Raw genomic sequence first — 10687 nt, 5'->3', positions numbered from 1 at the left:
ACACGAGTAATTTTATCTTTTACTTTTTCAATGCAAACATTATTTAATTATTTCAACTTTAACCCTTAATTAATAAACAATAGTAAAATCATTGTGCATATATGACAATCGATAATAATTAATAAACAATAGCAGTTTGTATGGCTTAATTTTGTGGTGTAAAGTTTTTTTATACATGCATCCAATGATGTGTTGCCACATCATTTAATAAATGTGACATATCATGTGTGTTTTAAACATGATACATGATGTGTTGGTTTGAACGCTTATGTAAAATAATTTTACAATGACAGTGTATATAAATTAAATTCTAATAATACGTAAAATTTTATTTATTTGCATAAGTTATTTCGCATAAGCTCAAAAATAAGTCAATCCAAACGGTGAGGTCTACTCTACCCCTCCATAATTTGAAAGTATTTACCCATTAACCAGTGAGAACAAGGCACATAAGTAAATTTGCATGTGGTACCCACAACTAACTCGAACCAACTTTTTTTTTTTTTTTTTTTTGCGTTTAAACAAACTTTTATTTTACATGCATATGATTTGTTTTCATTAGTTGATGAGTAAATATCATCAAATTTTGAAGGAGTAGCTTAGGGAAAAAAAATTCTTAGTCTATATACTACCTTCATCTCTAATTATAAAAATCTTTTGAAAAATTTTCTTGTCTCTTTCTATAAAACTCTGTTTGAATTTTCAACCATATTAATTATTTCTTTATCAACTTGCATATGATTACACAAGTTTGGCATTATTGACACAACTTGTTGTTGCTTCTGCAGTGCTGATGAAACTCAGCAGCACCTTATGTTTGATTGTAATGAAACAAGAGATATTTGGAGGAAAGTCCTTGAATGGATTCAGATTGCTCATTATCCACTGGGCTGGTGTCAAGAAGTGGAGTGAATTATGAAGCAGACTAAAGGTAAAGGATGTCGTGCAAAGATCCTAAAATTGGCCTTCACTGAATGTGTCTATGAGATTTGGAGGTATCGAAATGATATTAGTTTTGGTAATGCTGTACAGAACAATCATACTGATGAGAAAATTATTGATACTATTGTCTATAGGGGCTGGACCAATAGAAAATTAAGGACATGCCTAGCTAAACTCATGATGTAAATAGTCCTCTTCTTTGGTTGTTTTTTTTTTTTTTGTCGTTTTTGATCCTGTGGGCTAGATCTTTGCGATCGCCTTGTACCTTTGGTTTTTGAATTAATCAAAGTTTTCTTTTGGCTTAATTAGTAAAATAGTCCCTTAAAGACATTTTTGGTTTCATATTGGTCCCTTAAAGAAAAAAATGTCCGAATAGGTCCCTTAAAGAAAAAAAAGTTCGAATAGGTCCCTTAAAGACATTTCCGTTAATCAATTTGGTCCTTTCCGTCCATTTTTTCGAGGACCAAACTGATTAACGGAGATTTCTTTAACGGACCAAACTGATTAACAGATATGTCTTTGAGGGACCTATTCGAACCTTTTTTTCTTTAAGGACCTATTTGGTCTTTTTTTTTAAGGGACCAATGTGAAACCAAAAATATCTTTAAGAGACCATTTTACTAATTAAGCATTTTTTTTTTTGATTCAAAAAAAATTATTTCTTTATCAAAATATACCCTTAATTATCAACCTCTTTTTCACTGGTGCAGCTTTGCTCCATTTCGGGATCTTTTCACTACACATGTCATTGACATGTGGCAAAAATAAATCAAATGGCTAAGATTTAAATCGTATAATTAAATATTTCATTTAATAATTAAAAAATAACCGAAGAAAGAATGAACGCATCTTCTTCTTCATCTCGCCGCCGCCACTTTCCGGCGATCACAACGACTGTGGTTTTTCTTCCTTCTTCTCCAGACACAAGGCGGCGGTTTTTCACTCTATTTGAATTAAAATAAAGAGGATTTTCAATTCATTTAAATTAATACATCGGTGTTAAATATGAACAAGGAAATTTTCACTAAAATCACATTGATTCAAGTGTTTCTACGAGGTACTGTTGATTCATATTAAAAAGGAAACAAAATGGAGGAAGGGCGCATAAATTAGTTTTGACGTGCACGATTTGGAGATGACGGCGAGCGGTGTGTGGAGCAGAGTAGCAGAGTTGAAAGAACGTCATTTTTGGGATTGACAGAGTGGGGCGGCGGCGGCATAGAGAGAAAGTGGAGAGGCAACCATGGCCCATGAGATATCAGGAAGAAGAAACTTGAACGTGTTTCTGGGTTCCCAATTTCTCTAGTTTTGTTTTTTATTAAATAAATAAAATACTTAATTCTATCATTTAAATCTCAGCCATTTGATTTATTTTTGCCACATGTCAATGATCTGTGTAGTGAAAAAGAATACAAAGGAGCCTCCCGAAATGGAGCAAAGTCGCACTACTTTTTTACACCTTAGAATAAATACATTGATAAAACATAAATAAATTATTTTTTTAAAGGATAAAATTGTAAAAATGACAACTACTAACAACCTTAACTTCGATAACCAACTTAATAACAAAAAACACATATTTATGTATGTTTTTTGTAATTTTAATACATTAAAAAAGCATATAGTATTGATCTATACCAACAACATCTTCAAAGCACTGTACACAAGTCAACTTATGTGTTATCTATTCTGTAAATGAAGCAGGTCAATTCACCTCAATAAAATCAGATCATATAACAATTTCACCTTTGAATAATAATAATAACTATATTCCCATAAATGAACTAGAAAAATTAACCTTTTTTTTTTTTACATAAACAGAGTTTCATGCTTCAATCTCAACCCACCAAAAAGATAGATTAACAGCAAAGATAAATCAAAAAGAGAGAAAAAAATTAAACAAAATTATAGATTGAAAACAATTGAAAGGTACCATAATTTTTTTTTCAATTTGCCATACCCTTCAATTAATTGTTTTTAGTAGCGTCAACTTGTTTTGCTCCAACGGAGAAGAACTCAATGATCACTTCAAGTGGCATGCCTTTGGTTTCTGGAACTTTCAAGAAGACAAACACCCAAGCTATGAAACACACAATTGCATACAAACCAAAAACACCACCAAGACCCATAGAATTCAACATAACTGGGAGTGAATAGGTGACAATGATGTCGCATATCCAAAATGTAAGAGCACATATGGCAATGCAGAGACCACGAACTCGGGTTGGGAAGATCTCAGCACAAAGTATATTGGGAATTGGCCCAAATCCCATGACAAAGAAACAGAAATAGACAATAACACTAGTGGTTGAGATTGATGCATTTGCAGTACTGCCCAAATCCACAAGACTCCCTAGGACTAATATGATAAGAGATACTATCAAGATAGGGATTGTAGTGAGTAGTAAGGTCCTGCAATAATTTTAAAAATAGACTAAGCAAATTATAATCCAACAAACAAATATTTCTTACCAATATTAATAAGAAAATGGTAGAGGGGAGATGAATACCTTCTACCAGAAATATCCATGAGTCTCATGGCAATAGCTATACTAGGAAGCATCAACAAGGTTGTCACTGCACTGATTAGAAAAGATGATGAAGTAGAACTAAGACCCAAGTTTGAAAGAAGAAAACCAACACCTGCCTGTTCTAGAATTTGTGGTGTATAGTAGAGGACTCCATTTATACCAGAAAACTGCATTTGATTCAAAGAGTAGATCGATAAATGTTGGTTTAGTTAGTAATATAGTTAATTAGCATCAAATATTGGTTAAAATTTGAAACAAAAAACATTGTAGATAGATCGACACTACAAACCTTTTTTATTTATTTATTACCTGCTGAAGAATTTGAAGTCCCACCCCTACAAACAATGCATGCTTCACCCCCGGTTCAAAAAGATCATTCCAACTTGGCCCTTTTGCAGCTGTTTCAGATGGATGAACCATAATGGGTCCAACTGGATGTTGATTCACAAGAGCAGCAGCTTGTACAGCCTCACCATTATTTGTTGGCATATCAACACCACCACCACCACCAAGTGAAACAACAGATCCGCGTCTAGATCCAGAACCACCTTCTTGGTGTAAATATATTCTCTTGAAACCACCTTCCTTCTTTCCATCTGGGCCCTCTTGTTCAGACCATTTCCAAGCTAACTGCCAACCACCACCAATTCCAGTACTCCCAACAGGTTCTCCTGTAGCATTCCCAGCTTGTAAAAGACTACTCTGTCTTATGTTTGAAAGACTGCCTTGGGCAGCAGGAGGAGGCATGTCCTTATCCATACTAGTTGTTTGACGTGAAATTAATGGACTGTGCAAATTGTCATCAGAATCACCGGCAGCAGCATCAGAAATATAGTCATCACCCTCTCTAGCAAGGCTTTCTTCATCCCAATCTTCATTTCTTGGTTGATTATTTCCGCCAATACTGAACATGCTTCCAAAGTGTGGAAAAAGAGTGCTTCCCATTCTTGTTTCCGGGACCTTCTCGTGGACACTACCAAATAAGGTCACCAAAGGGTCCACTAGACCACTCGGATTTGCCATGCTTCCTTTCCTAGATATAAGGCCAACAGAACTTTGTCCGGTGACAGGTCTAGCAACCCAAGATTGGCCATGTTCAGTCCCATACAATTTTACATGATCTTTACTTATAGATGGATCCTCTTCATCAGCTAATTCATTAGCTGGACCTATCATGTACTCTTCTATGGATGTATCACCCCCGACTCCAAGACCCTCAACCAGTAAAGCCATCTCACCTATTTATGCATGCTCAAAGACAATTATTATAATCAAAACCATGCATATATGCATGTACAAAATCATAAATTAATTAATAAAAAACAAAACTAACCAGCAACATCTTCGCATCCACGAAGGCCTTGTAAAACTTGTTTAGCCTCAAGCATTCGACCTTTACTAACAAGCCATCTTGGAGACTCCGGCAATAACAATAGTGTTAGTGCAAAATAAATAAGAGAGGGGATTGAAAGAATACCCAACATGAGTCTCCAGCTTGGTGTCTTGGTTAGTGACATCCCAAACACCATACAGTAAGATAAAAACATACCAGCAGAACCAGTGAATTGTGGAAGTGTATTAAGTGATCCCCTAATCTCAGGAGGAGCTATCTCAGATATATAAAGAGGTACCAAGGTAACTGCCAAACCAATTCCCAAGCCATCTAAAAGTCTTGCAAATAGTAGTATATAAACATTTGGTGACCAAAACATGACAAGAGAACTAACAAAATAAAGGAGGGAAGAGATAATCAGCATAGGGCGTCGTCCAAACAAGTCTGATAGGGCTCCAGAGCATGTAGTAACCACGGTGGCTCCAATAAGTGACATAGCTACAATTAGACCTTCAACTGTGGGTTCACTTTCTAATTGAAATTCCCTCTTTATGTATAAAATAGACCCTACGTACGTACACAAAATAAAGAAAGAAACCTGGTAAGATGATCAGCCGATTTGAATACATCAAATTTAGAGGGAAACATTACAAACCTGCAATAGTTGCATTATCCCATCCTTGCAATAAATTTCCAATAGCAGCGGCAACAGCAACGATAACAGCTCCACTCATTGTTTCAAATAGTTTCGCAATCAATCAGCTAGCCTAAAAGAACAAATTATAAGGTCGTTGTAATAACATACACATTTAGGGTCCTATATCTTAACTATGTTGAATATGAATCACAAATAGAGAGCAAAAATCCAATCCAAATATTCCATTTGCATACCTAATTGACACGACAACTAGGTTTTGAGCGTCAATAGTAATTTCTGATGTAGAAAAAGACATGGATCACTCAATCATTGGAACTTGTGTAGGAAGGATGATGAGATCATGAGGGTGAGCTCCTTCCTTCTTTTTTGGTTATTTTATGCTTTCTTCTTTCTTATAAAAATATATATTGATAATAAAAATAAAAATGTAGTAATAATAATAATAATACTAGAGTGCATGCATGCAGTGCTAAGACAATGAAAGGCGTATAGGAAACTAGACGAGTAAGCGATCCTATTTGTCGGGTTGAAAAGTAGCAAAACAAGTAAGGAAATAAAATGTAGCTCCCTGTTTTTTTGCAATAGAGCCTCGCTAGTGGACACTTGCTCCTTATTGCTCTCTCACCCATTGCGGAATTCTGTTATATTATGTATGAAACAAACATGTAAAACAATCATTAAGACAACACATTTAAGGCTTCCATAAAAATAGTAAAACAAATTAATTTTCATATAGGAAGCCAAAAACACCCCTAATAGAGCAGAAACATACAACAAATTACATGATGTTGTGGCAATCTCATGCTTTCTATCACTTGAAAAAAAAATTGTATATTTTCTTTTGTATCATATGAAGCGTTCTTGCCGGAAAAAATCTCTGATTTTTGCATGTTGATTGCTTGACCTAGTGCTTCCTCATATTTTTATAAGGGCATCCATCAACACCGTGGCTTCTCTTTCTTCAGCCCTGCAAATAATAGGTGTGTTAGTGGTGGTGCTCCCCGACACACTTTGACCCCATGAATTTCTCCACAAGAATCTAATCATTTCAATAATATTGAGAGACCCCTCCACACACACACACACAGATATATATATATATATATATATATATATATATATATATATATATATATATATATATATATATATATATATATATATATATATATATATGAAAAGGTAAGGAGATAAATGATCCCCTTATCGAAGTCCTCTACCCGATGAATGCAAACCAACATCCTCTCCATTAACTTGCACATGATACCGCACAGTCTCCATACACACTCCCATCCAATGGACCAAATTCATATGATTTTCTCATGATAACCCATTCTCCTGATCATGTTTTTCACATAACTCCAGTTGACTCTATATCCCACAATAAAGCCACCTCTCCTACTCTTCCTCTCGTCTTGCACTATGATGTAAAATTTCTGACGCTACCATCACATTATTATCAAGTATAGATCTGTTTTCAACAAAAACTTATTGTTCATGAGAAATTCATTTTGGTAATAAAGCTTTCATTCTAAACGTTTAGAAATTCTAAACTTTTAAGCATGGTTAACCATTAATTTTAAATCATTAGTCTTGATAATTAAATACTCAGCCCCAAAATATAAGCAAAAGTGAATCAAAGAAATTTCATGTATTTGGTTAAAGATTTGGACCAAATATATTCCTTTTTGTTGACTAACTTTTGCTTATATTTTAGGACGATGGAGTATCATTTTACGAGTATAAATGTATAAGTTTTACTTTGTTTCTCTAACATTTTATTAAAACATTTATTGCATTCTTTTTATTTTATTGGTCTTAATTAATCATATGATGATTTCTTTGTGAGATTATGGTCATGCTAAACAGTGTTCCCGTAGAATTTGTTAAACATGCTAAAAAATAAAATTAAAGATAGACATATTGTTAAAAAGACAACTTTTTTATGTTTTTTAGATATTAAATGAACAAATTTTAAGATAAAATTTCTTTATTAATATATCTAACTAGTAATACCTCGTAAGCAACATTTAACTAGGCGTGTATGCGGGTTGGGTCGGATTTGGTCTAATTCGTTACTCAATCCGTTCAATATTCAATGGGTTGAGTTCATCGTCAAACCCGCACTTTCACCGTCATATCCGAACTAACCAACCCGGTTATTAATGGATTGGGTCGGGTTGGGTTCGCGTGTTGCTCATAAAATTAAAAATGTTTTTTTGATAGAATACACTTTTTTAAAATCTTCTAAAAAAACCCACTATAGTACAATTTAACACAATTGTGATGCATTTCTAACACTTAAATTAAATAAAACACCCTCATTTAAGTTCAAATAAAAATTCATCCTTAATCGTAACACTTAATAAACTAAACAATTAGGAAATTTTCAAAAAATACATCATTTTCATGATCGGGTTGGGTACACAGGTAGGCGGGTTCAAAAACTCAAATCAAATACTCGAACCGATTGCTTGTCGGTATGGTGGGTTGGGCCGGAGTCTACCCGCAAATGAATGGGTTCGGGTAAATAATTGGTTGGTTTGGATTGGATTCGCGGATTGACCCACACACATAAACACCCCTACGGTTTACATTTTCCATTTAAAATAGTATTTTAACATTAAAGTAATAATAATTATCCAGAGTTTGTCAATTGAAATAAATATCTGCTAAATAAATTGTGTTCATATAAGTGAATCATAGCAAGGCAAGAATCTATAGATGTCATATGTGAATTTGCTCTGCGAGATAAAACTTGGTATTCATTGTTATTCAATTTACAACAAATTCACATAAGACATCTATATTATATATTATACTAAATTTATGCAATTAGAGCATCAATATCCATTATACATTTTTTTTTAATAAAAAAAACGATATTCGTTCATTCCAATAATCGATAAAGTATATTAGATGCAAATACAAATTTAACATCGCTAAAAACAAAAAAGATGAATATGCGAACAAACTCACATCATCCATGTTAATAGCATACAATGGCAAAAATGCCTACAAATAATACGATAACCTTAAAGTCACCGGAATGTTCATGCTTCCGGATCTGCAACAATGATGCACAAATCATTGATTGAATCTTCAACTGATTGAAGTTGATATTTCAATATGAATCAAACGAACACCACAACAAGACGAAAAATCAAACACCGTACCAATGACAACCAACAACCCAACACCATACGCAGATGACGAAATTCCAACAAAAGAAAGAAACGAAAAGACCTAATATATGTGAAAATCACTTATTTAAATTAAAAACGAAGAAAGAAAGATGTTGATGGGGTGATTTTAGGCCAAAAATGACCTAAAACCACCCCTCACCAGTGAAGAATGAGGAAAAATGAAAATAGGGTCGGACGAAGCATTGAGACTTGAGAGGATCAATAGGTTGTGGGTGGTCCATTATACCTACTTATGTTCTTTAAATTGGTCCTATTTACTTTTTATATTAATTTAGGCTTCCCAATTATATAAACAACTCAACTATATTTTTTAAATATTCATACCACTCATAAAAAATTCCAAATTGGATCCCATTAAATTTAAATCTCACATTATATCCCACAAGTGCTTTATAAAATAGTTTGAAAGTTTTAATTTTGACCGAAGTTTCAAAGTTATCGAAATTTAAAGAAAAATGATTAATTACATAACCAAAAGTAGAAATCCCAAAAGTAAGTTATCGAAATTCTTAAAAACATTAAAATAAACATGTCTTAATATTACATAACCAAAACAAGTTGAACAACTAACGCTGACTACTCTCAGAAACATCAACAACAACAACAACAACCTCCGACTCAGGCAACAGAACACGGTAACCACCAGGGAATGGTATGATGTGCGGATGAGAATCGTAGTACCATCTGATGTATCCAGCAGCAGTGTCTGAAGGACGGGCAGCACAGCTACCAAGCATGCCGGGAGTCAGGACACGATCCATGTGCTGGAGCCAGTGCTGATCAATCTGTGCCACTGTGGTCAATGGATTAGCAGCGGCGTACATATGGCACAGAATGGTCTGGATGTACCCAAATTGCCGTAACACACGCTCAGGCAGATAGCTCACCCTGATAGGTCCACACCTAATCCAGCCGGAGTACAAAGCGATATCCTCAAATGACCAAACATCCCGGTGGTCTTCGTACGGAGTCCATGTGGTGTCATGCGGAAGCAACCGATCCATCATCTTCCGCATTTCCAACTAATTTGTCTGCCCTTTTGTCAGATCATATTTGCAAGCACGGGGCATTTCCTCCACATAGCTCTTCGACTTTGCACCGCCAATGTCCTTAAAGTGGTCGTAGACCCAAGCCTGAAAAAAAAAAAAAAGAAATACAGTATTTACATAAAGTTTATAAAAGTTTAAATAAAGGTTAAAAAATTTGTAAGCACGTAATGTAAATAGCGTAAAGGTTACCTGCAACAGTGCCATATACCCAGCCACATATTTGTAGTCGGGGACAACTGCGTTTGTTAACTCCCAGTATAGGAATGCCGGTGCAGCAGTTCCCCATGAATAGCTGTCAATCCGATCTAAATCAATGAAGAACTTTAGGTATGTGAGGTCCACATAGTTCTTGGCCTTGTCGGAGAAGATGGTGGTACCGACCAATAATAGCAGGAACCCTCTCAATAAGTAGCCCCTGTACCTCTCAAATGTATTTTTGTTTCCGTCGGTCTCAGCTCGATTCACAACCTTCACATAGTCTCTAATTAATCTCCTCAGATAAAGAAACCTCGCATGTGCTCATTTGGTGACCTTAACCTCTTTCTTAACATTAATTTCAGTTGACCCTAGGTATTCCATCCTCATCTTAATACCTTCGGCCTTTGTTGGGATACATGTATGATCCAACAATCGTCCCTGAATAGGGAGATGCAGAAGACAAGACACGTCATCCAGCGTGACTATCATCTCCCCATTTGGCATATGGAAGGTGTTGGTCTCCCCATGCTAGCTCTCAACAAAAGTTGGTCTCAATATAATAAAAAATTACTGTAAAGAAAAAAAAAGAAACAAATTAGTCAAAATAAATAAATAAAAAAAAAGGAAAAAAATTAAAAAATCTAGTTTTTTTTCTTCAAATAAAATCCATTTTTAAAATTAATATAAATATTTAAAATAAAATTTTATAATTTAATATTTTAATTAAATATATTAAAATACAATGGTGGTGGTCAACACCGGCGTGACCG

At 34.6% G+C, this 10687-nt stretch overlaps 3 protein-coding genes across 5 annotated transcripts; all 3 read right to left on the bottom strand.

Moving 5' to 3' along the window:
• Positions 1 to 2620: 2620 nt before the first annotated feature.
• LOC123898332 (monosaccharide-sensing protein 2) lies at positions 2621 to 5540 on the bottom strand. Of its 3 annotated transcripts, XM_045949262.1 has the most exons (6): positions 5462 to 5540; positions 4807 to 5373; positions 4055 to 4711; positions 3783 to 4024; positions 3453 to 3640; positions 2894 to 3354 (listed from the first exon to the last, which is right to left on the bottom strand). In XM_045949262.1, the coding sequence occupies exons 1-6, from the start codon at positions 5538 to 5540 to the stop codon at positions 2910 to 2912; spliced, it is 2178 nt and encodes a 725-aa protein (XP_045805218.1). In that variant the 3' UTR covers positions 2894 to 2909. The 3 variants fall into 3 exon arrangements, with proteins under 3 accessions (XP_045805216.1, XP_045805218.1, XP_045805217.1); XM_045949260.1 differs by having other exon boundaries at positions 2621 to 3354; positions 3783 to 4711; XM_045949261.1 differs by having other exon boundaries at positions 2894 to 3346; positions 3469 to 3640; positions 3783 to 4711.
• A 3696-nt stretch (positions 5541 to 9236) lies between these two features.
• On the bottom strand, positions 9237 to 9686 carry LOC123899612. Its single transcript, XM_045950787.1, has one exon. The coding sequence runs from the start codon at positions 9684 to 9686 to the stop codon at positions 9237 to 9239; it is 450 nt and encodes a 149-aa protein (XP_045806743.1).
• A 6-nt stretch (positions 9687 to 9692) lies between these two features.
• LOC123899607 (protein MAIN-LIKE 2-like) lies at positions 9693 to 10304 on the bottom strand. Its single transcript, XM_045950780.1, has 3 exons — positions 10251 to 10304; positions 9909 to 10187; positions 9693 to 9803 (listed from the first exon to the last, which is right to left on the bottom strand). Exons 1-3 carry the CDS (start codon positions 10302 to 10304, stop codon positions 9693 to 9695), a joined length of 444 nt encoding a protein of 147 aa, XP_045806736.1.
• Positions 10305 to 10687: the final 383 nt, after the last annotated feature.

Source organism: Trifolium pratense, linkage group LG7, assembly GCF_020283565.1.
Source record: "Trifolium pratense cultivar HEN17-A07 linkage group LG7, ARS_RC_1.1, whole genome shotgun sequence".
NCBI classification, from domain to species: domain Eukaryota; kingdom Viridiplantae; phylum Streptophyta; class Magnoliopsida; order Fabales; family Fabaceae; genus Trifolium; species Trifolium pratense.
Note: the sequence above shows the minus strand (reverse complement) of the source record. Positions and strands in the feature narration are given on the sequence as shown.

Excerpts from the sequence above, each read along its gene's own strand:
- LOC123898332 (XM_045949260.1), bottom strand. The coding sequence starts at position 5,540 with ATGAGTGGAGCTGTTATCGTTGCTGTTGCCGCTGCTATTGGAAATTTA. Across the intron at positions 4,712-4,806 it reads TGGATGCGAAGATGTTGCTG|GTGAGATGGCTTTACTGGTT; the intron begins GTTAGTTTTGTT and ends ATGCATAAATAG. Across the intron at positions 3,355-3,452 it reads ATGGATATTTCTGGTAGAAG|GACCTTACTACTCACTACAA; the intron begins GTATTCATCTCC and ends AAATTATTGCAG.
- LOC123899607 (XM_045950780.1), bottom strand. The coding sequence starts at position 10,304 with ATGAGGATGGAATACCTAGGGTCAACTGAAATTAATGTTAAGAAAGAG. Across the intron at positions 10,188-10,250 it reads ATGTTAAGAAAGAGGTTAAG|GTTGTGAATCGAGCTGAGAC; the intron begins GTCACCAAATGA and ends GACTATGTGAAG. Across the intron at positions 9,804-9,908 it reads GGTATATGGCACTGTTGCAG|GCTTGGGTCTACGACCACTT; the intron begins GTAACCTTTACG and ends TTTTTTTTTCAG.
- LOC123899612 (XM_045950787.1), bottom strand. The coding sequence starts at position 9,686 with ATGCGGAAGATGATGGATCGGTTGCTTCCGCATGACACCACATGGACT.